Genomic DNA, 26,517 nt, shown 5'->3' on the forward strand with positions numbered 1-26,517 from the left:
AGGTGTATTGAACCCAAAAAATACCAGTATTTCCTGATATTCCTGAATCCTAAATTTCAGTATGGTGTTGGGATTTAGGAAGTAGCTGGGATTGTTGATTTCTTTTTGGCTCCATTATACCCTTTGGGGACCATTATAGGAACTACATTTGCAGCATAGGGGTCATTTCATAGAAAAAGAGATGCCGGAGCTCATTAGCACAACTCATTTGCATCTGCCACACACCTTTGACATCACTGGAACAGCTCAGCATCCTCCTGAAAATGCTTCTTGAATTATCATTGTCATCATCAAACCTTACTCCCTCCCGTCATACTTTTTAAATTACTTTCTCCTGTGTGGCCGCAGTGGCATGTTGACGATTTCCATCTGTCTGCTGTATATGTTTTGGTTATCAAAGATTTCAGGTTTTCACGGCTGGTAACATCATTAGGGTTTGTAGAATCTTTCGGGATCAAGTGCCGTGTTCTACTGGAGAAAGTTTTCCTTCCAGACGTTTCGTTCTCAGCTGCGGAGAACATCCTCAGTGGCATTGCAGCCGGAGCAGGCGCTCAGACCTTCTTGGCTGCTGTGCATTGAGTGGGGCCAGGGCTGCTGGAGAGCTGCTATTTGTAGGCTGGAGGGGGTGTGATGAAAGGGCAATTGGTTTGTGGATGTGCCCATTGTTTGGTGGGGCTTCCTGGAAGGTAGTGATAAGGAAACTGGCTGTTGAATGTGACCATTGTTCTGTGTTAATTGCTGGGAAGGTTGGAAGGGGTTTGAAGATAAGGAAGATGGTTGTTGACTGTGCTGATTGTTCTGTGGAATTTGCTGGTTGTTCTGAGACTTTCTGCAATTTATAGTCTGTAGGGTGTTTTGCAGAGCTGGGTACCAAGTTTAGTGGATGAAAATGCCTTCTTCCTTTCCGTAGAAAGGACTTCAGTTCTTTCAAAGTGGATGACGTGGTCTCCTTCTTGTAGTGCATGTTCAGCTACAGCTGATTTTTCTGGCTGAAACAAGCGACAGTGTCTCTTGTGTTCGGTGAGACAGGTGTTGATACTGCGTTGGGTAGTGCCAATGTAGACTGCACCACAGGAGCAGGGTATTCTGTAGACTCCAGGGGTTGAAAGTGCTGTATCTTCGAAGGTTTCCATGTAAAAGTCCTTTCTACGGTCTCACATTATCATACTCACCTGAACAGAGAAGCTATTGAGATTTACAAACACCAGCACAATTTTAACAGAAAGGAAGAAGGCATTTTCATCCACCAATCTTGGTACCCAGCCCCACCAAACAATGGGCACATCCACAAACCAATTGCCCTTTCATCACACCCCCTCCAGCCTACAAATAGCAGCTCTCCAGCAGCCCTGGCCCCACTCAATGCACAGCAGCCAAGAAGGTCTGAGCGCCTGCTCCGGCTGCAATGCCACTGAGGATGTTCTCCGCAGCTGAGAACGAAACGTCTGGAAGGAAAACTTTCTCCAGTAGAACACAGCACTTGATCCCGAAAGATTCTACAAACCCTAATATGTTTTGGTTATTTTCCCATTTTTTGTGGGGGGCAATATTAGGACGTTTGTCAAATCTTAGAGTTCAGCAAAATTCTCACAGGGGGTTTGAACATTGGAACCCAGAAGCAAGTAATTTGAGGGGGGCAGGGTAAGAAAGAAAGAGCACAATAAAATTCAGAGGTTCTGGAGCTCCACTCCTGTGAATTTCTGCCCAAAAGGAAGCCTGGGCAGGGCTCATTTTGAAGCAGGAGTTCCTTTGCATATTAGGCCACACCCCCCCGCTGTCCTCCTGGATCTTTCAGTAGGCCCTGTACGAAGAGCCCTGCAAGCTCTTGGAGGATTGGCTACATCAGGGGTGTGTGGCCTAATATGCAAAGGAGCTCCTGCTACAAAATGAGCCCTGGGCCTGGGTATTAGTAATCCTAGAGTGCTTACACATTAACCACCAATAACTTCACATCAAATAGTGATAGTTTAATACCGAACCTCTTTGGGCACAAACTCTATCCTGGAAGGTGGGATATCAAGAGCTCCATGTCTGTATTTCCACAGCGTTTAGGCACAGTCATAGTCTGGATGTAATCAGCCATATGCTGCTGATACGAATTAATTTTGAAGACCTCACATTTAGTCCTGTGTGCTTAATTTCTACATCTGTTGCATAAGCACCAAGAGCATGCAGCACATACTGCGCGACGGCCCTTGAAACAGCATCTTTGTGCTATTAGTGCAAAGTTGGACAACTTTCAAGGTCTTCCGTAAGAGAGTTTCCTTGAAGAGCCCTGGGGGTGAGGCTGGCCTCCAGCAGGTGGACGGGGGCAGGGCGAAATTGCACGGCACTGATCTAATCGCTTGGAACAAGAGCCGTGTTTTTAAATGGGTGCTCCCTCTTAACGGCATCGTTAAGGGTTCTCGTTATTCTTTTTATTAGAGGCTCCTTCTGTCGCTTATCAGATTGCGGGACAAACATAACTCATGGCGCTGATTTTGATCTCCAGTTAAAGAGGATTACAGCTTTGCATTAACTCAGATTGACACGGTTTATAATTCGCCGGTTGATACAGATACCGCTGGACGCGCACACGTGCCCAGGTGGGCCTGAGCAGGCTGGTGGTGAACGCTGGCCATGCATCAGTGTTTTCAAAAGCACACAGCCCCCAAATGGGAGCAGAAGGGCTCTTTACCTTGGGGAAATACCTCAGAGGGGAGCAAAAGTCGGGCTTGCAAACTCAGTTGTGCCACCTGCCAAGTCAGAGAGGGAGAGTTATATTTTCAGTGAATTGGTTAACAGGTTTTTTTTTGTAGCAGGAACTCCTTTGCTTATTAGGCCACACACCCCTGATGTAGCCAGGAAAGGTATCAGCGGGCATCGTGGTGCCCATGGGCACCTGATTGGCAACCTCAGGCTTATGTTGCTGTTACAGAATCTTCTACTGCATGAGCCACGTCAGGTCTCAGTGATGAGGGGGAGTGTGTGTATGTGTGTGAAGTGCCTTCAAGGCTCTTCCAAGATATGGAGACCGTGTGGGGACAGGGCTGGATCGCCCACTAGGCAAACTAGGCAATTGCCTAGGGCACCAGCAGGGCGGGGGCACCACATTCGGTCTCCCCCCCCCCACCTTGCCCCCTAGGCAAATGCCTGTTTGTCTCCCCAGCCTCCTCCTCCCTCCCCTCCTCTGGATTTTAATGCTGGGAACTGTCGATAAAGCACCCCATTACCGGGGCTCATGAAAGGCACCCCTCCGTCGATCAGCTGATTGGCGGGTAATACTGTGCAGGGGGCTTGCAGCTCCTATGCCACCTGCTGGCGCACTCACGATCAGCACAGGGGCAGTAGCAGCAGGAAGGACGAGTGAGGGCTTGCTTGTCCTTCATGCCGCTACTGCCCCTGCACTGATGGTGGTGAATGTGGACATGTACTGTTAGGGTTAGGGTTAGAGTGATGGTGAATGCGGACATGTACTGTTAGGGTTAGGGTTAGAGTGATGGTGAATGCGGACATGTACTGTTAGGGTTAGGGTTAGAATGATGGTGAATGCGGACATGTACTGTTAGGGTTAGGGTTAGAGTGATGGTGAATGCGGACATGTACTGTTAGGGTTAGGGTTAGAGTGATGGTAAATGCGGACATGTACTGTTAGGGTTAGAGTGATGGTGAATGCGGACATGTACTGTTAGGGTTAGGGTTAGAGTGATGGTGAATGCGGACATGTACTGTTAGGGTTAGGGTTAGAGTTAGAGTGATGGTGAATGCGGACATGTACGGTTAGGGTTAGGGTGATGGTGAATGCGGACATGCACTGTTTTGTTGTCGTTTCTATCCGGAAGTTTGATCTAATGTAATTTGCCCTCTGCTTAATAATTACTTAGGTTGTTCTGATGCAGATGTTTTCAGGAAGCTTTTGATGGGTGCGAATCCACAGGTCACTATTAGCTGTGCTAAATTTTTCTCAGCAGCTTGTAGAATTCGGTGTGAATATTTTAGGTTTAGATTCTAAATTTCAGAGCTGTGTAAGAGGTCCAGATTTTAAATTCTTATGTATGGATTTTAAATGTTTAATCTTAGAGATATTCCTGTTATATTTAGACCAATTTGATTCTTGGATGTTTTGTTGAATGGTTTTTGCTTTTGACTTGTACTGGTCGTTGGCCGAATAAATTGATTGATTGTGAATGCACCGGCAGGGCGACATAGGAGCCACTAGCCCCCTGCATGGTTTTACCTGCCGATCAGCTGATCAACGGGAGGGGGAGGCCTTTCAAGAGCCCCGGGAATGCCGGTTCCCAGGGAGGGGGCCCTGCCTTTAGATGAATGATCTCTCAAACGTCCACTCATTAACAGCCTGGCTCAGGTCTTGTGGCTTCCTTGACTTGAGTCCATCCATCTCTTTTTGGGTCCTCCTCCTTTCCAGCTGCCTTCAACCTTTCCTAGCTTCATTGTCTCTTCCCAGTGAGTCTTGCCAGGGGCACTTCGGAATCTTCTAGCGTCTTCATGGCTGCCCTTCCCAAGTCTCAGTCTGTTTCTGATTTCTTGGTTCCGGTCTCGGCAAGATATGTGAGCTATAAAGAAAGTAAATATGTTCACTGCTCCTTTTAACGATTTGAACAGTGTTGAGTTTTGAGAGCCGTTGTGGTGTTACGCTTAGAGTGTCAGACGAGGATCTCGGAGTCTCAGGTTCGAATCCCCACTCTGCTGTGGAAGCTTGCTGGGTGACCTTGGGCCAGTCATACACTCTCAGCCTAATCTACCTCATAGGGTTGTTGTGAGGGTAAAATGGAGGGGAGATGGATGATGTACGTTTAAATCCCAGCCGCCCTGAGCCTGCTTCGGTGGGGAGGGCGGGATAGAAATAAAATCAATCAGTCAGTCAATAAAACACCAAATATCTTTTACCTGGCCTTCACAACACCCTTGTTGGGTTAGTCGTGTCATATGTGGACTCATGATTGATATCCCCCTTTTATGTTCTACATGTTGCATTGTGGGTAAAAAGTCTGCCATGAAAACGTTGTGAAAGCAACGTCACCCCAGAGTCGGAAACGACTGGTGCTTGCACAGGGGACTACCTTTACCTTTTTTTTTTTTACTCTGCAGCTGCAGACTGATGCTTCCATTCTAGCACCTTCCCAGTCTGACAGATAAATTCCAGGAAATTGGACTAGTAAACATTGATAGGCCATTTTATTCCTGTTTTATGAGAAAGGCAGACAAATGAAGTGAATTAATTAAACCGGCTCTCAAAAAGAGTGTAGAACCGCTTGACTTACTCAGATCAAGTTAGCCTGGGATTGTCCTGACCTGAATCGTCCAGGCAAGCCCAGTCTCAGCAGATCTCAGAATCTAAGCAGGGATGACCCCGGCAAGTACTAGAAAGGGAGACCGCCAAGGAGCCAGTGTGGTGTAGTGGTTCAGTGTGTGGACTCTTATCTGGGAGAACCGGGTTTGATTCCCCATGCCTCCACTTGCACCTGGCTCCTTGCACCTGGAAGGGCCTTGGGTCAGCCATAGCTCTGGCAGAGGTTGTCCTTGAAAAGGCAGCTTCTGGGAGAGCCCTCTCAGCCCCACCCACCTCACAGGGTGTCTTTTGTGGGGCGAGAAGATAAAGGAGATTGTGAGCTGCTCTGAGTCTCTGATTCAGAGAGAAGGGTGGGGTATCAATCTACAATCCTTTCTTTCCTTTCCCTTCCTCCCTCCCTCCCTTCCTTCCTTCCTTCCTTCCTTCCTTCCTTCCTTCCTTCCTTCCTTCCTTCCTTCCTTCCTTCCTTCCTCCCTTCCTCCCTTCCTCCCTTCCTCCCTTCCTCCCTCCCTCCCCTTCCCTTCCCTTCCCTTCCCTTCCCTTCCCTTCCCTTCCCTTCCCTTCCCTTCCCTTCCCTTCCCTTCCCTTCCCTTCCCTTCCCTTCCCTTCCCTTCCCTTCCCTTCCACCAGGGCCAGGACACAGAGGCAGGTGACACAAGCCACCTCTCTGAACAAATCCTAACCCTGCTAGGGGTCAGCAGAAGACACCATGACTTCAAAGCATGCAAACACACACACCCCGGTGTTCCCTCTAAGCTGAGTCAGTGTGAGCTAGCTCACAGTTCTTTAGCCTCTGGCTCACAGATTTTTGTCTTGGCTCTGGAAAAAGGGCCCGTAGCAAACTCATTTCTGCAGCAGCTCCCAACTTCCATGCCAGTAGCTCACCAAGTAGAATTTTTGCTCGCAAGACTCTGCAGTTTAGAGGGAGTGTTGACGGTAAACCTGAGGTTATGCTAACTCAGTCTCAGGGGCCCATCTAAAGTTGGACTGGAAATTCTGAGAAGGGCTCTGACATTTTGAATTGTGTGTCTCTGTGGTGCTTTATTCCACCAACAAGATTTTGAATCAGACCAGACCCTTGAAATGTCCCTGATGAAAGAAGCAGGGAAAAGGCTGGTGATTAGTTAGCTGAGTTTTCCACCAACCCCTCTCACCTTGAACCTTCCCCATTTTGGTGTTATCGACCTTCCTTTTAACCCCACAGAATTCAGTTATTTGCTAATCTTGGAACCCACTTCAGGCAATTTAGGATTCAAATGTAATCCTTTGCTCCTTATCGCTGCCTTTTCACCTCTCTTGCTGATCCCCTTTTATCTACTTTTCTGAAATCTCTTTTTATCGGGGAGAAAAAACTGCCCAAAGTGTGAATTGGCAACTGAAGGGAAATGATGGGGTTGCCAGTATGACGTATTTTTGCTTGTGACACAGCCCATCAGCAGATGCCTCAGTGACCCTGGGCCCTTGCCAGACTACTTTATGCTGTTACCTTCATTCCCACTAGCCCTGATCCCCCCAAGTCGTAACCCCTGCAGGGAAGGCCTGAGGCTCAGAGGGGGAAGGTCTGCAGAATGTCCCAAGATCAGCCCAAGGCCTCAGGTAGCTGGGAGAGTTGATGGGGTGTGAACTGGCAGAGACTGACCAAGAGAGAGATCTTGGGGTCGTGGTAGACAACTCAATGAAAATGTCAAGACAGTGTGCGATTGCAATAAAAAAGGCCAACGCCATGCTGGGAATTATTAGGAAGGGAAGAAAAAACAAATCAGCCAGTATCATAATGTTGTTGTTGTTGTTGTTGTTCAGTCGCACAGTCGAGTCCGACTCTTTGCGACCCCATGGACCAAGTCACACCAGGCCCCCCTGTCTTCGACCATCCTCTGAAGTCTGCTCAAATTTGTGTTAGTTACATCAGTAACGCTGTCCAGCCATCTCATTTTTTGCCGTCCCCTTCTTCTTTTGCCTTCTGTCGTTCCCAGCATCAGGGTCTTCTCTAGGGAGTGCTCCCTTCTCATTGGGTGGCCAAAGTATCTGCGCTTCAGCTTCAGCATCTGACCTTCCAGGGAACAGTCTGGGTTGATTTCCCTTAGGATTGACTGACTGGATCTTCTTGCAGTCCAAGGGACTCTCAAGATTCTTCTCCAGCACCACAGCCCAAAAGCATCTATTCTTTTGTGCTTGGCCTTCCTTATGGTCCAGCTCTCACAGCCATACATTACTACTGGGAATACCATCGCTTTGACTATACGGACTTTTGTTGGCAGGGTGATGTCTCTACTTTTTATTATACTGCCCAGGTTCGCCATAGCTGTCCTCCCAACAACAACATAATGCCCCTGTATAAATCGATGGTGTGACCTCATTTGGACTACTGTGTACAATTCTGGTCACTGCACCTCAAAAAGATATTATAGCACTGGAAAAAGTGCAGAAAGGGGGAACTAGAATGATTAAAGGGTTGGAACACTTTCCCTCTGAAGAAAGATTAAAATGCTTGGGGCTCTTTAGCTTGGAGAAACGTCGACTGTGGGGTGACATGATAGACGTTTACAGGATTATGCATGGGATAGAGACAGCAGAGAAAGAAGGACTTTTCTCCCTTTCTCACAACACGAGAACTCGTGGACATTCAATGAAGTTGCTGAGCAGTCAGGTCAGAACTGATAAAAGGAAGTCCTTCTTCACCCAAAGGGTGATTAACACATGGAATTCACTGCCACAGGAGGTGGCGGCGGCTACAATCATAGACAACTTCAAGAGGGGATTGGAGGTCCATCAGCGGCTATTAGCCACAGTGTATAGATTGAACTCTCTGTCTGGGGCAGTGATGCTCTGGATTCTTGGTGCTTGGGGGAAAGCACAGTGGGAGGGCTTCTAGTGTCCTGGCCCCACTGATGGACCTCCTGATGGCATTTGGGTTTTTGGCCTCTGTGTGACACAGAGTGTTGGACTGGATAGGCAGTTGACCTGATCCAGCATGGGTTCTCTTATGTTCTTAGAGACATTGCTCTGCTTTAGAGCCAGATCTCGGTGCACTGATAGTTGATGTCAGTGAATTGATGGTTGTCTTCAGTATAAGGCAGGGGTGGCCAAACTTGCTTTATGCAAGAGCCACACAGAATAAACGTCAGATGTTTGAGAGCCACGAGGCACAAACATCAGATCTTTGAGAGAAGGAAGGAGGGAGGGTTGGGAGGCAAATAGATGGGGAGGAGAGGTGGATAGAAAGCAGCTTTAACTATATCCTCCAAGCAACTGGCTCGCTTGGCAGGGAGAAGTGACTTAAAGAGACAAATGCCTTCTCCAAACTGGCTGATGGAGCGGTGGGGGCTTTGAGAGCCACACAATATGTGTGAAAGAGCCACGTGTGGCTCCTGAGCCGCAGTTTGGCCACCCCTGGTATGAGGTATTTTTATTTTTTATTGATTTACACAATTGGTATATCACCTTTCTTCTTGTATAAGAACCACCAAGACAGTTTAGCAATTTAAAACATAAGTGATAAAACCACATTTTAAAGCCATTAAAATCAACCCTCCCCGAATGCACATAATTGAAATGATTAAAAAGCAGTTAGAATGCACAATAAAATAAAAAAAAAAAAACAGCAATAAAAACATGGGTTGGGAAGAGGGAGTGATTGAGGGATGCCAATTGAAACAAAAAAAAAGTCTTCACCTGCTGGTGGAAGACGGCAAAAGAAGGCAACAGATGACTCTCCCTGGGGGCAGGAGAGTGTTCCAGAGTTCTGGTGCCACCACCGAGAAGGCCACCTCTTAGGTTTCCACCTGCCTAATTTAAAAAAAGTGTAAAGATGACTGTTGTGTCATCTGTCCATATATGTTCATTCAGGAAATGATGCTGACAGCTTGGGCAAGTCCCTGGCTGTAAACATGTCCTGAGCCCACAGGTCTAGAGCAGGCTATAAATATCAACAGATCCCTTGCCATAACTTTGCTAGAACTCTTTTGTAATGGAAATTTCCTCTTCTCTCATCTCCCCCCACCCCTTTTTGTGTAAAAAAAAAAAAGAGAAGACAAAATAAAATAAATAAAGCTAACCTGTTAAGAGCGGCAGGATGATTTGTCGTTTTCCCCCGGCAAGACAATTTGTCATCTCTTGCATAGAATCTGTTACAAAACAGTCAAGCTGTGAAAGAGGAAATCATCCCGGGCACACACGGGATATTAAAGTACACAAAAGAAGATTCTCTCCCTCCCCCCCCCTCCCCTTGACTTCTTATGCACGTGTGTGTTTTTGCAGTGATTAATCTCCCCCAAATATCAGGTGCGGGTGGAGAAAGGGGGGGGGGGAATGAATGATGGCAGAAGTAATTTCTTCAGAGGAATTTTCTTCAGTTTGTGTCATTCGTGGCAAGGAGAAAGGGAATGCAAGGAGAGGTGCTATGAGCCTGCTGAGGCACTGTCCAAGCAATCCCAGATTTTGCTCTGGGGGAAAGTTGTACCTTGCAGGCTTCTGCAATGTGCATATAATATTTCGGGGGGGGGGGAGTGAGGGGGAGCAAGGAATGGAACTCCTTTGCATAATAGGCCACACCTTCCTGATGTAGGCAATCCTCTAAGAGCTTATGGTAGGCCCTATAAGCTCTTGGAGGATTGGCTACATCAGGGGGAGTGGCTTAATATGCAAAGGAGTTCCTGCTACAAAAAAAAGAAGCCTTGCTTAGAATTAGCTGTTGAACTGTGGGATGTGAGGAGTGTCAGTCTACCAGCATACGTTGTTAGGTATTGTGCGTATTACCAAGAGGAGAAGGAGAAAGATTCTTTTGCCTTTGTCTCAGTGGGGTGAATCCAAAAGTGGTTCATTGACACTTGCTGAATTAATCATTTCAACATCTGTTAGAAATCAGCTACTGACCTGGGGACTGGGAGAAGATAAGAGCTGTAACTCCGGCGACTAATCACTGCACAATGACAGTGGATGGGATACAATTACTCCAGAGTGGCTACATTCGGGTATGAAATGTTGTTGATTAGGGGAGTGTTTGGATACTGGTGTGTGTGTGTATGGGGGGTGGATTGCAGTTCTTGCTAAATTCATTACCCTTCACCCTCTTGTTTCTCCTTTCCAACCTCAGTCTTGCTTATTTAAACAATTTCGTTTTAATGGCCAGCTGGCTGCAAGCAATATCATACTGAAAGAGCCCTATATTGTTTCCCTTTACATTTAATTGCCACTGACAAAAAATTTGCTACTAATAACTTGATCTTATTATCCATATCTAATGGTAACATCTGAAATAGGCTCTGCGAAGAAAGGTAAAATTTATAAGCTATAAACTGCCCTAAATATTTCTTCCTCAAATTGCCCCCAACAGAACATCAAAACATGTCCCGGAGGTCAAGTCTGCACTAGACCTTTAATCGTGGTTTAGCCCCGCCCTCAAACTAACATTCTACACTTGAATAATGGAATCATACAAACCAACTCTATAAGTTTATGATACTAGTGTAGGAAATCCAGGGCTTTTTTTTAAAGCAGGAACTCCTTTGCATATTAAGCCACACACCCCTGATGTAGCCAATCTGCCACAAGCTTACAGTAGGCCCTGTACGAAGAGCCCTGTAAGCTCTTGGAGGATTGGCTACACCAGGGGTGTGTGGCCTAATATGCAAAGGAGTTTGTGCTACAAAAAAAGCCCTGAGAAAATCAGTTTGCAGACAGGGCTGAACCAATTTATTTATTTATTTATTTATGATTTGTATCCCGCCCTTCCCACAAGTGGCTCAGGGCGGCTTCCAACAACTAGTCAAACATAAAAATTAAACAATATTTAAATATATAAACAGTTAAACATTTAAAACAGTTAAAACCTTAAAAACCAGTAAACATTCCAAATATATATAAAAACAGAGATTATATATAAAAACCAAGATTAAAGGTCTAATGCAGAATTGGCCAGTCTCAGTAGGACTGTTCCCACACTCACACCTGCTGTCCTAATAAGAAATACCTACATAACGGCTCTCATTAACCATTGATGGAAAGGCATGTAGCCTAGCCAGTGTTAACGCCCTTCTATGCTGGGGGCACCCATAAGTAAAAAAACATATTGTGGAACAAAATTGAAAGGGATTAGGCCAGGAGTGGCTATTGAGCACACCCATTGTGCTCTTTCTTGCGTACTTTTGAAATCCAAGGATATCACTACTAACTCGATTTCTTTCATCTCCTGTGCTTGGTTTAGGCTGAAGCCCATCAACCAAAGTGTGTTTTCAGCAACCTTTCCCCGAGAGTTCAGTGGCAGATTTTTTTCCTAAGAAGACTTAGGAGCCCCTTGTTAGACATGAGCATCTTATGGGATAGCAAAAATGATCTTTGCCCCACCCTCAAAACTCCCAGAGATTCCTTGTCTCAGTTGAGTCGAGAACAGAGAATCCCCTTCTTCCCTCCTTCCTTCTGGCCGGCTGCCTGTAATATTTATAAATCTTGTGCCTCATCTCAAGAGGAAGAGGAGACCAACCAGAGGTCACACATCACCTTTTTGGAATTCAAAGCGGAGGGTTTGCTGAAACACCACTTGGGAGCTTCCCCTCCCCCAGTCCTGCGAGGGAGAAAGAGAAGAGGGAATTGAAGCCGGCTGCTCCTCTGATGCTCCGAGGCTGGCTGGTTTAATTTATAGCACAAGTTTTGCCAACATTCTCTCTCTCTCTCTCTCTCTGTGTTTTAAAAGATCCCCCTCCCCCCCCCCCCGCCACATGCAGCTTCAGTGGGTAAGTGAGGGGGACATTGCCCCCTAGTGTTCAGTCTCCCTGTTAAACAGCAGAAAGGAAAGGAGGCGAAAGGAAAAATCCTGCCAGGAACGGAGAAAGTGGAGAGTGGGAAATGTAACTGTGCTGTGTGTTTTGCTGTTTCCTGGATCATTGCACGGCTGCTTCAGCGGGAATCAGACAGCAGCTGCCCCGGAAAAACAAGCTGGAAAGCTCCCCCCCCCCCCCAGTAAACTCTGCCTCCTGTTAAGTCAGGCCGGCAGTCAACCACATGGTCTTCTCTAGCTGGCAGCAGCCCTCTCAGGTCTTTTCTTTGCAAGATCTGGAAAAGCCCTGAAGCCTTTCCAATGTAGAGCTCTGAGCAATCGCCCCTGCAGCCTTCTCCCCCAGTCCCCTGGTTAGCATACTCTGTTCTGGCTGGTAGTAGCTCTGCCATGTCTCTGGTAGGCAAGGCTTGTTTTCCCCACAAGACAACTGGAATCCTTTAACTGGAGGTGGAATTCAGCCTGGGGCTTCTGGCTTGCAGAACAGGTGCCCACACTGGGAAGTCACCGTCTCTCTTTGCAGAGCTCCATAAAGAAAGAGAGCCTCATAGGAACAGATGGAACTACATTTTTTGCTGCGATGAGCTTCTTGCGCTTCATTGTCTTCGTAGACAGGCCTTGTTAATACCCATCTTCCTCGGACCCCCCCCCCCCTGGGCACAATTATTAGATATTTAGTATTTTTTAAAGTCTATTCCATACTTCTGTTCTAATACAGATCCCTAAGGGAGGGCTACAGGAGTTTGAATTTACTATAAAACCGACAAAATTACTCCCTTTACAATACAAAATACATTTTAAAAAGAAAGAAAGAAAACCATTCAACTTAAATAGGTGAAAGGAGAAAGCCAGGTTTTTCAAGTACAATAAAACCATTAATAATGCTGATAAGAAAACACTTTGCCAGCAGCATGGCTGTGTGTACACTGAAAGTCCTTCTGAAAGAGGAACGTGGGCTTTTTTGGTAGCAGGAACTCCTTTGCATATTAGGCCACACCCCCTGATGTAGACAAACCCCCCCCCCCCCCCAATAGCTTACAGGGCCTACTGTAAGCTCTTGGAGGATTGGCTACATGAAGGGTGTGTGGCCTAACCTGCTGCAAAAAAAAACCCCTGAGAGGGACCATCTTCAATATGCAATGCAAGTCCCAAAGGAGTTCCAGGAGGTCCTTCCTGAGCTGGGTCCCTGGGCCAGAGGGAGCCCTCCTCTTCTCTGACCATCTGAGAGTGGACGCAGGTGGTCACCCAAAGATGGCCTCAGAGGCTGTGCAGGACTATATGAGAAGAGGCAGTCAGCAGCAGCAGTGGAGGCACATCTGCCAGGAGGCAGGCATCTTTCATGCTGGTCAGATCAAGAGCTGGAGGGGGGGAGGGGTGTCGTGATCTCTTGCTCTGTCCTGCTTGACTGGTCAGCTTGATTCAAGTCCCAGGAACCCCTTAGTGACCAACAGTGTTTTCAGGTCTCAGTTTCCAAGAGTCGAAGGTCCTTTTGTGAAAACTTTCTGCCCTTGGTATCTGATGGAAGGCGCGTTGACTCTCAAATATTAGCCTTTTATGCTTTGAACAGACATATCTGATTGTTGCATGGTTGAGAAGTCTCTGTATATCTCTTTTCATGATGCCAATAAAGGTGTGATTGGATGGGATTGGACTCTCAAATATTTGTACCCTTCCCCAAATCTTCTGGGTCTCTAAGGTACCTACTGGACTCAAACTTAGTTGTTCTACTGCAGACCAACCCAACTGCCCTCTGAAATTTTGGTCAGCTTGTAGGAAACCAAAGGCTGTAATTAGGGCCTTTTTAATAGCAGGAACTCCTTTGCATATTAGGCCACGACCCTCTTATGTAGCCAATCCTCCTGGAGCTTACAAAAAAGAGCCTTGTAAGCTCTTGGAGGATTGGCTACATCAGAGGGGTGTGGCCTAATATGCAAATGAGCTCCTGCTAGAATTCCATTCCTGGCTGGAGGTATTAAGTAGTAGACTTCAGGAAGAAACTCCTTGAGACTTCTGGAAAAGCTTCTTTGACCCAGCCTGACTTGGTCAGTGGGAGGAGAAAGAGGAATGATAAAATTCCTGGGAGCCAAGAGGAAGACGGGGTCTTTGTGGTGATTCCATCAAGGCAGGCAGAACTCTAACCTGAGGTCCGTGGGGGCAGCCATTGCTGTGTGATGGCCTGCACATTGGAAAGGGGCTTCAAGGTAATGGGAACTCTGTAAAACATCCAGTGACTTTCTAAGCTAAAGAGCCTGTCCTATATTTTAGCATCTGATAGGCAGGGGTGGAATTCTAGCAGGAGCTCCTTTGCGTATTAGGCCAGACACCCCTGATGTAGCCAATCCTCCAACAGCTTACAAGGCTCTTTTTTGGAGAATTGGCTACATCAGGGGTGTGTGGCCTAATATGCAAAGGAGCTCCTGCTAGAATTCCACCCTTGCTGATAGGGCATGTATAGAGGGAGGGACAGAGGAATTGTGTTTTGCCCATTTCTTTTGAATCTCTTGCTCAGTCTGGTGCTGGGCTAAAAGAATGTTTGCGAACATTTTATTTTTCCATAAATACTTCATAACTTCTCACGCTGATAGCAGTTCTCTGTACCACATAGACCGCCACTGTCTTGGGCACCGTATTTTAAGAGGAGTGCCAGGAGAAAGGGCGGTCAGTTCCACCAGGGGAGGGCAGTCAGCTGGTAAGTGGTGACTCCCCTAGTGGTGCAAGAAAAGCCCCCCCCCCCCTCCCCAGTGTAAGGGCTTCAGGCCAGGGTGGGACCAAGACCCATTTAACCATTATAAAACAGCTGGAGCAAAAAGAGCCAGTGCAGTACTCACTGAAAGTGTGAGAGAACGATGTAGTTTTTATGTGGTATTTGAAAGATTTGTACAGTAAGCACCATTCAGAGGATGTTCCAGGAAATAGGATGCCACCACAGAAAAGGCCCTGTCTTGAACCACCGCCTGCTAACCTCTGGAAACCAGGGGAACCGGCCTCAGGACACAGTTCTTTAAAAAAGAAAAAGCAGGTTCATATGGGAAAAGATGGTCCTTCAAATCCTTTGATTCCAAGCTGTTGGAACTTCGTAAGACAGTTTTTGTCCTTGATTGTTTCATTTTTAGCCCCTTTCCTTACCCATGGCACTGGAAGTGCTGACTTTCCACAGAGCCAGAGAGCAGGTATTGCTTGATGCATCCGGCTCAGCACTCGCACCCACCTCCTCCTCCCTTTTACAAAATGCATAAATAATTAAGCCGTGGTACTCTCGCATGTTTTATGGCAAATGGTTCACGATCATTTTCTCCCCCTCCCCTTCCCCCCCACTCTGAAACAAGGTTTTATGATAATATAGTAAAAATATTAAATTAGAAAATGCCTCACTAAGGGTGATAAAACCTTACTGCGGTAGAAATAGGTAATTATCCCCGGCTCAGCCTAAAATGACAGTTTAACAGAAATAAAAATGTTACCGCTCATTACTTGCTTTTGTAGGTTGCAATAAAGGGTAAGTTAAACTTTAATTCAGGGGAGACCCCTGTTTCGACCCCACGCCTTCCACACACTCTTACCTTGGGAGTAAGTGCTATTAATTACTTGCTGTATAGGTTACTCCTTGGCGCTTGGCTCATTTGAGCAGCCGGTGTGTTGAGAATAGCCTTTCGGGCATGCTGGCCAGTTAACCCAGATTGGCTCGTCAGCTGGCTTGCTTGCTCTCTCTCTCTCTCCCTCCCTCCCTCCGACCTGATTATTAATGAAAGGAGACAAAGTCCAGAAGGGGCTGGAGCAGGTCCTGGACTTTGCGTTCAGCTTAGCCTTCAGCCATGGAAGGCGATAGAGATCTCTGCTCAGCCGGCTGAATGAAAAATGCAAAACGCAGCCTCTTGGAATGCAGAGATGGCAGGGGTCTCCCAACGTGGCTCCCACCAGGTGTCTTTAGGAAGTAGGTGGGGCTCTTGCCCAGCAGGGCTTCTGATTGGCCATTGCTGATTTGATTGGCTGTGCAGATTTTTAAAAACGTTGCTTTGGATGCAGCTGCCACTGGCGTTTTTGTTGTATTCTCTCACTACTCTTTCCCTGTGTATTTTTTAAAATCCCTCCTCTTCTCCCCTGCGCTGAGACTTCCTCTTCCATCTACAGCTCCAGGGTGACCTTGGGCCAGTTCTCTCAGAGCTCTCTCAGCCTCCACCTACCTCACAGGGGGTCTCTTGCAGGGCGAGGAAGGGAAGGTGATTGTAAGCCGCTCTGAGACTCCGAATGAAGGGCGGGGTATAATATCCAGCTCTCCTTCTCCTGGTTGGCACCACCTCCAATGGCAGCCATTTTGTGGTTGCACCCACCACCCTGTTTCAGAATTCCATTGGTGCCAATGGGCTCCTGAGATACCGAGGGGGCGGGGGGGTGCAGATCAGAAATTCCCACTCAGCTACTGACGATATCGGCAAAGGGCCATCTTTCTGCCTTGGTCCTGACCATGGGGTTACTTACAAGGCTGAAGACTTGTAGAATGGAAGCTCCCAGCATGTCTTTAAGGAAGCCATGATCTTTTATCTTACACCTTTTCCCCATAATATGATACTGGCAGCCTGCCTTAGCAAAATGATGGCATGGACGTGAAGCATTTAGAGGGGAGAGCTACATCAGTAGCATTTATTTAACCCCAGAACAGAGGAGGAAGGTCATCCAACAATTTTTGCTTTTCAGAAGGTTTTGAGAAAGGCAGACCCCAGCATCCCTGCACTTCTGACCCACATGGCAGCCATTTTATTGGAACTAGAAGGACTTGGGGGGGGGGAGACACCCGGCATGGCCAGTGTGACCCTTAGATGCCCTGTTTGTCTCAAGATTTCCAAACTGTTTTCCTCAGGTCAAATGGCCTATCAGGAGAGAAGTTAGCAGTCCAGGGATTTGCTGTAACATACCTAACAGAACAGGATGGGGCCTCTATGCTTAATAGGTCCCCTCCCCTCACTTTCTGCTGCCCAGCTGGCTACGCGCTCTGGGACCACCTAAGAATGAATTATTGGATTTTCGGATTTATTGGATTTTGGATTTATATCTTGCCTTATACTCTGAATTCAGAGTGGTTACAATCTCCTTTACCTTCCTCCCCCATGACACCCAGTGAAGTGGGTGCGGCTGAGAGAGCTCTCACAGCAGCTTCCCTTTCAAGGACAACCTCTTCCAGAGCTCTGGCTGACCCATGGCCATTCCAGCAGCTGCAAGCAGAGGAGTGGGGAATCAAACCCGGTTCTCCCAGAGAAGAGTCCGCACACTTAACCACTACACCAGACTGGCTCTCTATTAGAGCTATGGCTGACCCAAGGCCATTCCAGCAGGTGCAAGTGGAGGAGTGGGGAATCAAACCCGGTTCTCCCAGATAAGAGTCTGCACACTTAACCACTACACCAAACTGACTATACTACACTACACCAAATAGGCTATTTATGCACTGTTTTTGTAAATTGTTTATGGATTCAATGGTCTAAATTGGATTCTTGTATGTTAGATTTATATTTTTATTATTTATTTCCCCTATGCTCCCTTTGTATTGAATTAGATTTAATAAAATAAAATTTATTTTAAAAAGAAGCAAAGTCCCTGAAGTGTGCTTTGCAAGCTCGGGAGCCCAATGTGGATTCCTTTGGCATGAGTTTCAAACGTCTTCTGTTTGTTTTGTCAACTGAGATTCTGACAGGTGGCCATCTTTGCTTTCCCTTTACCGAGCGGGATTTGTGGTTCTAGAAACCATAACTCTTCCCCCCCCCCCAACAATTACAAAACTGGGGAGGGTCTTATTCTCATGTGTCATTCTCATGGGCCATTCGTCATGAAGCCAGTCTACAGAACGAGGGCAACCTGAAGGATCTTCAAATGCTGAGGGAACTCCCAAGTTTACAGAAGAATCTATATTTGCCTATTTGAAGAACAAAGAGTGATGCCTTTGCATGGGCTCTATAAAAAAATGGCAATTGGGTGGATTTGAGTTGCCATAGCAACCTAAAATGGTGCCTGACGTTGAGGTGGAAGCCATTCCAACCATGAAGGGGGAGCTGGTGCAGATGTTGGGCGGTGGGGAGTATATTTAACTGGGAATAACCGAATGACCCACACAGTCCTTCTTCCCTTAATAGTGGCCTTTAACCCAAGGCTCATGCCGGACACCTATGCAGGTGTCCCTTCTTGCTATTCAGTGGCGAGTGGCTTTTCCCTCTAAAAGGTTCCAAGCATCTCCCAACATCTCCAGTGTGGCAAGCAAGGAGGAGTCTGGTCCCCCCTCCCCTCCAGCTTTGCCCACCTGAGTGTGAAATGCCGTTGGATTAAAGCGTGCCATTTCCATGGTCCTGTTTGCCACTCTTAATGCCACCCGTCTGCAGCGGCCAAGTGTTCTTCCCTGCCTAGGAGTTTCCCTGAGACAGCAGCAAGAGCGGAAGCACATATGAGCAGGTCTGGCAGGTGCAAGAGGCCGCCACGAATGGGAGGTTGTGCTCGCAAAGGACCAAGCTTTCCTGCCTCCCGTTCCCTAGAAGATGGTGCCTTAAAGTCACAGTGTCCCTTTTGGCCACAGGCCTGTCAGCATTAATCCCATCTAATTTTCCAATTTGAAAGCATTAAAGTGGAAGTTAATTAAACAGGAGGCTAATAAGGTCAGCCTGACTCGGCTTGCCCTGCGGTGTGAGTTTGCGCTCTCTTTCTCAAAACATTTGAGGGGGCTGTCAGACCAGTTAGAGAGTTTTTTTAAGGCGATGGTCCATTTTCCTTTTCCCCAGTCCAAGGATTACATAACACTGTGTTTCACCCCTTGCCTTCAACCCAGGCGCGCCTTAGAGATCCCAAAGAGAGCTGTAATTCGCAAGCTAATAAACAAGAGTTCACTGTTAGCAGGTAGTGAGAGCCAGTTTGGTGTAGTGGTTAAGTGTGCGGACTCTTATCTGGGAGAACTGGGTTTGATTCCCCACTCCTCCACTTGCACCTGCTGGAATGGCCTTGGGTCAGCCATAGCTCTGGCAGAGGTTGTCCTTGAAAGGGCAGCTGCTGTGAGAGCCCTCTCCAGCCCCACCCACCTCACAGGGTGTCTGTTGTGGGGGAGGAAGGTAAAGGAGATTGTGAGCCACTCGGAGACTCTTCGGAGTGGAGGGCGGGATATAAATCCAATATCTTCTTCTTCTAAATATTTTGGGCTCGCTTTCCAATTACAGGAACATGCTGCAATTAAAATTGCCTCAAAAAAATAATAAACTGAGCCTGCTCTTAATTTGCGTCCTGACTAGTTATACAAAAAGGGGCCCTCACCAACTGATATGAAGTTTTTGTCGGTTGAGAAGTTTCCAGCAGTTTAAGTAACCAGGAAGGCAGAAGGCAAGAGGCCAAACTCCTGGGTGGGGGGGCAAGTTCCACAGTAGAGTTGCCATTCTACAGGTGGCACCTGGAGATCTCCCACTATTTTCTCCAGACAACAAAGATCGGTTCTTCTGGAGAAAACGGCCCCTGAAGAATGGACTGTGTGGCATTATATCGTCCTGAAGTCCCTCCCCTCCCAAAACCCTGCCCTCCCTTGGCCCCACCTCCAAAATTGCCAGGTATTTCCCACCCACAGGTAGCAAACTGATTCCACACTCTACCCAACAGAAGTACTGTACGGGGGAGGGACGGTGGCTCAGTGGTAGAGCATCTGCTTGGGAAGCAGAAGGTCCCAGGTTCAACCCCTGGCATCTCCAAAAAAGGGTCCAGGCAAATAGGTGTGAAAAACCTCAGCTTGAGACCCTGGAGAGCCGCTGCCAGTCTGAGAAGACAATACTGACTTTGATGGACCAAGGGTCTGATTCAGTAGAAGGCAGCTTCATATGTATATATGTTCATATGTACTATCTCTGCTCCCCACCCAATTGCTGAGCCGCCAAATTCCTGCCAAAGTGGTACAGCCCTGACACTATTTCACTTTTTGGGCCTTTTGTCTTGAATGGTTGTTGAAACCAAAGATACATACTGCTTTAGTTCCCCTCATAGCAGAAACTTGGTAAAAGCCTTTTCACACAAGCGATAGTGGTAATCCATCAATCCGTTTGGTTTCACTTGGAGATAACTTTATCCAGACAAACCAAAGGGAACCTGCCCTTTCCCAAGATGGCTGCCTTCTGGTATTATTAATTGTGAGAAAGGGAAGCCTCCTCTTCGGAGACTGTTTTGTAATGACAAAGGAAAATGGGGCAGAAACAAAAAATTTAAACTGGGAACATGAGACTATCCAGTTCTCTGTCACAGTTTTGAGTCTCATTGCTTTTGTTTGGGAAGAGATAAGCATATGCTTTATAATCACAATCTGTAACAATACTTAGCATTTATCTAGTTTCTGTTGTTATCCCTCATACTGTAGATTGAGGTTCTGGAGTTGAGAAATGGGTGGCTGGACTGAAGCTACCTAGGGCAGAGATGTTAAACATCTGGCCTGGGGGCCGAATCAGAGCAAAGCCTCTGTTTTCTCCGTTGGCTGAGGCTCATCCCTTGGGAAAGAAGGGGGGGAGGGAGAACTTGTTTTGTCAGGTTATCTCAATTGCACAGCAGAGCTACTGAGCCAAGCCTCTCTTCCTTCTGTTGGCTGAGGCTCCTCCCCCCTGGTCCCCTGGGGAAGGTAGGAAAGAGCCAGAGCTCCCTTTGCCCATTTTCCTGGATCCCATGGGAGAAATACAAAGAAAGCACCTTTAAGACCAACAAGTGCTAATGTTTTAAGCAAGTTTTAAGTTTTAAAAAAATCTTTGTCTGTGTCCTTTATAAAGTTTATGTCTCCGCTACCTAATCTTAAATAGGCACACACATGACCCAGCCCAACATGCTCAAAATAGGCCTGGAAAGGGCCTCCCCCCCCCCTCTTTCTACTGACAGAACCAAGCTTAGAATACTGTGGTTGCCTAGCGATGGCCACTGAGGGAAAAGGAAGGACCCAGAGAGATAGGCCAATAGGACATGGGCAGCTTTCCCAGATTGGTAGCCCAGGTGGCAACAGCAGCCTCTTCATGCTGCCCAGTCCCCCTCCAGATGGCTGCCACCACCTGCCAGACTTGCTGCCACCTGAGGAGAGAGGCTTTTTCTGTGGCTGGGCCAGCAGCGGGTGGGAGAGAGGAGCAGACCTAGCCAATGGGACATAAGTATAGATAGATGAGTGATGGTTGACAGGGCAGTAGGTGAGCATCATGGACCAATGGGGGAGTTGGAAAGCACCAATATGCCTGGGCTTTTTTATATACAGGATTATCTGTTTGAAGTTTTGATGCTGTGTTTTGAACCTCCCCAAGTCCTGTGTTGAGGAGAGAGTGATGGGAGGGAGGGAAGGAAGGAAGGCAGGAAATGAAATGAAATGAGAGTGTCATACAGCAAAGCTTGCTGAAGGTCAGCTAGATTCATATCCAGGAGCACCGTAGAGACCACAGATCTCGGCCTGAGATATGGGAGAGCGGCTTAAAGCCAGAGGAGGTGCAGTTTTCATACGTATTTGCATGAAAAATTACAGTGCCCAATTAATTGAAGACACCTTTCTAGTTGATCAAAATGTTTTTAATTGATCCTATTAATTTAGATCATCATTTTCACAGGTATAGGAGACAGCAAATTACTAATTATGATTAAGAATCTAGACATCGTCTGAAGCAGAATTAAAATCAGCAGCTTTGCAGTCTGATGTGGTTTTTAAAAAACCCTATTTATTCCACAGTCTGAAGTTCAAATTCTGTGGAAAAAATGTCAGTTGGGCATTTGTAGATCTTATTTGGATGGAAAAGAGAGAGTTGGAAATTAAAAGAGTTGAAAATTAAGTATTGCATTTACTAACTAGCTTCCAGTCATGGAGGGTATCAATTCGCATCCTGTTTTTCAGGCTTGCGTACGCAACCTTGAGGACTAGAAACTTGAAGATGGGCTAACATGAAGGTTGGACTCTTCAGTGTTGAGCTAATGCTGGGGTCCCCCCAGCCTACAGGCACCTTTGCAATCTTGAGAGGGAATGGTGAGCTCCACCCCAAAATGGCTGTCATGGGGGGTGGAGCCAGGGAAAAATGGCAGCTTCAGGAGGTGGAGCCAAATGCAGTGTTTCCCCTCATTTTGCCAAAGAGTTGCAGGAGGGGAATAAAAAAAAAATGAAGGAAAATCTGAGGAGGGAGCAATGGAGAAAGAGAAGAGAGATAAAAAGAAGGGGAGGCTGAAGGGGAAATGGAACTACCAGCCTGAACGCTTCCACTCCTCTTGATCCTCCAGGGGCCGGACTGCTATGGCAGCCGTGGGGAAACTTTTCTTTTGAATGCAGGCAGCCAATAACAAGCCTTGCCTTACCGTGGCCCCTCCCACTTCCTGGAAACCTCTGTGGATGCCAAGGGAAGTACTAAATGGCCTCCATGTTTTTTCTATTGTTGCCTTTGAATGATAAGGAACAGGGCTTTTTTGTAGCAGGAACACCTTTGCATATTAGGCCACACACCCCTGATGTAGCCAATCCTCCAAGAGCTTACAAGGCTCTTCGTACAGGGCCTACTGAAAGCTCCAGGAGGACTGGCTACATCACGGGTGTGTGGCCTAATATGCAAAGGCATTCCTGCTACAAAAAAAGCCCTGATAAAGAAAAAGTGGACATAAATGTTTTAATAAATAAATATAGGTGTCGTGTTGAGGATCCCTGCGTTAGTGCTTTCTGTTGCATGCAACTGTGTTCTTGTATAGATTTTAAAGATGTATTTGGCTGATATATATATATAAAAATCACCGCCTAGAGGCTTTTTCCTCCCGCTCACTAAAAACCAAAAAATATCCTGTTACCAAAACTGCTATATGGGTGCTATTGATTCGAATCCCTTCTTGAAGGATGGTTTTCATTGTGTGTACATGTGTGTGTGTGTTTTTTCCCTCCACATATTGTCAACCTACAGGAATGAAAACAACATATTTGAAAAGTAAATTAGAGTCCCCCACAGCCCACCCGACTGAATCCTTTTCTCAGCGCCCTGGTCTCATACATCCTATTAAAATATCCAATCTTGTTTTCTTCGTTCAAGGGCCTTGTCTGGAAAGGGCAGGCTTAGGAAGGAAAAAATCTCATTCCCCCGAGAGATGGAATCCCACCCTGGCCTGGTATTTACATATTTCCAAGCCGCATGAGAGTGGCATTACGCAAGGCCTCCCCAGCTCTCGTGTTTGTTAATAACGATTCCTGAGTGCATTTTTAATTCTCTCGGGGCTTTTTCATTCAAAGCCCTGCATTAGGGCGCCACCTGCCTGTTCTGATTTGATTTTGAAAAGTTATTTTCTCCTCCCCTTACTAATCCGTCCTCTCAGGACTTGACTGCTGCAATATTTTGCATGTGGGGCTGCCCTTGTAAACTGTTCGGTGGGCACAAACTACTGGAAGCCATCACCTAATGAGGCTAGTCGAGTGCAAGCATATTATGTCGGTTTACTAAAGCAGGTGCTCCGGCTACCTGTTCTTTTCCGGGCCCAATCCGAGGTGCTGGTGCTAATTAGTGGTGTGTTGAAGCGTTCACTGCTCATGTTGTATCTGGGGCACTGAGCTTAAATCTGTAATCATGTAAAAGAAAATCATTTTTGTTGTAACAGTTCTAAATTGATTCATAACGTTGCAGCATGTATTTTCACACTGCCGCTCAGGAGCGATCACGGCCCGGTGCGGTGATTAGAGCTACGTGGCTTGGGAGCCACCTGTGTCTCTTTCGAGCTCTGTGCCCCAAAGTGCTGCATGCCCTGCGCGTCCGAAAACTGGGCAGTTTGGTGCAGGGCTGTCACTTTGGAGGTCGAAAAATTGCCCCCTTTCACACATTCTCATTCTCTCTTTTTCTCTTTCCCCACCAGAACTGAGCTTTATCGGTCACTGTTTGGCAAAAGAGCTCACCTTGAATGAGGTGGCCAACCTTAGGAACCATCAGAGCAGAGCTGTTGGCCACATTCGACCGACTTCCACCACACAGCAACACCCCCGGCCTTCCTCTCCACCGGACAGAGCTGCCATTGTTCCTTTGGGAGATTCTCTTCTGTGGCCATTGGTTTGGCCCAGTGGAGAGATGGGCAGGATGCGAAGGCACCTTCCACTCACCTGTCTTCGCCCACCTTCTGCATTCTGCCCAGCTTCGCTGCCCTTTCACCCAGTAGGTGCTTCTGAGACTTGGATGGATTGGCATTCAGAAAGGCATCAGGCAGCCACCCTGCTGAAACATGTCAAGTCGGTACGGAGCATGAAACAGGACCTGAGAGGCAGATACGGGACCCGAAAGGCTGGGAAAGCAAACCTCTTCTGGGGTCTCGGAGGAGCCGTCGATAGGCCTCGACCTAATAAAAGTTGAATGAGGCAACCTCCTTACACGCAAAGACAACTCATTGGAAAGCCCCAAAAGAGTTTTGCATCACCTTGTGGAAAATGGAATGCCTCCAAATTGGCCTGCGACTCATCAGAAATTGGGCCCACGTGTCTTACTGGAGAAAGAACTTCCACTCTTTAATGGATGTTGCTGCTGATGGCTCATCTCCTGAATGGGGCTTCAAACCCCTGACTTGCGGGAGGTGCAGGAGGATGAGTTTTCCCCCATATACATTTTGGAAACTGCAGTAAGGGAATTATTAACCTCAAAAGTGGCCCTCCCTATAGACACTCTGCGCTTCCACAGGTTCTATTTATTAGTCTTCTGATCACTAGTTCCCAACAGGACCGACCCATGAAGTATCATTGCTCTTTAGATGTAATAATATGTAATCCATAAACGCTTGTGAGTTTTTCTGCAACTGTAGATCTTGTATGTACTTAATTATTGTTGCTGAATTCATCGAGACCTCTTTCCTCCCAGCAGAGAGACGCTGCGTGTCGAGGTGAGGCCCGGTGTAAATCTCGCAAAGGGAAGATGATTCACTTGTTTTTATTCAGAAGGTCAAAAAGCTGGGAATTAAATCCCCATAAAGTGGATTTATTAGCTTGCTATGATCAATCTCCAGTGGAGATTATCTTGCATAAATAATATGCGCATATGTAACAGAATAGTGGCAGTGGCCGTCTTTGGAGTCGTGCCCTCCCTCCCCAAAATTCAATAAAATAAGTTTACTTCATAAGCTTTGAATGGACGTAACATTGTAAGTAGTTCTCCTTTGTAGAAGTACTATTCAGTGCTTATTTTTAGGAATTGTAATCTAGGGGATTTAAAAACTAGGTTGTCTTGGTGATTGCTAAAATAACGCACATGAGCGGCGTGACCACATTAGTTGCCTGAATAGGGTGGAAGGGGATGGGAGGGAAGTTCCAGCCTTTTCAGCTTGTTGCGCAGGGTAGAGCACGTACTTTGCATAGAGCAGGCCCGTGGTCTCAAGGTCTTTTGCATGGTCTCATAGGTCCTTCTCTATACCTGGGGGGGGGGGGCAACTATTTTATACTAAAAAAAATTGCAACATCTATCTTTGAAGTTGAGAGTGTTCTGGCAAACAAAATTGGGGGAGAGAGAAGGGATGTACATGGAGACAAACTTGGGACGAGACCACTGACATGGCCAACATCTGCGTTGGACTGGTAGCTGTGCAGGTTTTGGAGGCGGTGACGGGCACCAGCCAGGCCTGTTCTCTGCACCCTCACGGCTGGCCCCAGCTGGACTCCCACAGCTTCAGCCTCTTGATCAGAGATCCAGCCCTGAATAACAAGCAAGATGGCCCAGCGCTGCAGCTGGCACATGGGCAAGGGGGTAGGCTTACAAGTTGCCCACTAATGGCAGGCAAACTTTTGGCAGTTGCAATGTTAGCCAACATTCATCTGGTCAGTCAGGCCAGCAAAAGGGAGAGGGGAGTGGTGATCCTCATTGCTGCATGATTATGTCTCTTCCAGCAGGACCCGAAAGTGCCGGCATCACCTCAGTGTCACACTGGCTCTTCTAGGTCATGCTGGAAGTGAACTCATCTCATGGCAACAAAGATTCCCCCCTACCGTAAGTACCTGCCTCCCGCGTTTTCCACCATTTGCCTTCCTCTCCTGTACTTTTTCATTCAGGCTCGCATCAGGTGTTGAAGGTTTTTTTTCCTTACATCACAAGAGTACAAATAAGTCCAATTCCCCCCACATACACTACACAATGAAACTGAAGAAATGGATCACAAGTAAATGTAAAAAAAAGGTAAAGGCAGTCCCCCTGTGCAAGCACCACTCGTTTCTGACTCTGGGGTGACGTTGCTTTCACAACATTTTCACGGCAGACATTTTACGGGGTGGTTTGCCATTGCCTTCCCTAGTCATCTACACTTACCCCCAGCAAGCTGGGGACTCATTTTACCAACCTCGGAAGGATGGAAGGCTGAGTCAACCTGGAGCCAGCTACCTGAACCAGCTTCCGCTGGGATCAAACTCAGGTCGTGAGCAGAGGGCTCTGACTGCAGTACTGCAGCTTACCACTTGAATTCTGAATTCCAAACCTTTAATGGCATAAAAAGGTAAAGGTAGTCCCCTGTG

General features: G+C 47.0%; 1 protein-coding gene across 1 annotated transcript in view; it reads left to right on the forward strand.

Annotated features, from left to right (window-relative positions):
• The window catches only part of AATF (apoptosis antagonizing transcription factor), a 144,426-nt gene extending 119,287 nt beyond the window's left edge, over window positions 1–25,139 (forward strand). Inside the window, exon 12 of the mRNA XM_060259377.1 lies at window positions 23,895–25,139. Within this exon, the coding sequence (XP_060115360.1) occupies window positions 23,895–23,943 (49 nt within the window). The 3' untranslated portion in view covers window positions 23,944–25,139. The remainder of the gene's footprint in view (window positions 1–23,894) is intronic.
• Window positions 25,140–26,517: the final 1,378 nt, after the last annotated feature.

The sequence above is a fragment of the Heteronotia binoei genome, chromosome 18, assembly GCF_032191835.1.
Source record: "Heteronotia binoei isolate CCM8104 ecotype False Entrance Well chromosome 18, APGP_CSIRO_Hbin_v1, whole genome shotgun sequence".
Classification (NCBI taxonomy): Eukaryota; Metazoa; Chordata; class Lepidosauria; order Squamata; family Gekkonidae; genus Heteronotia; species Heteronotia binoei.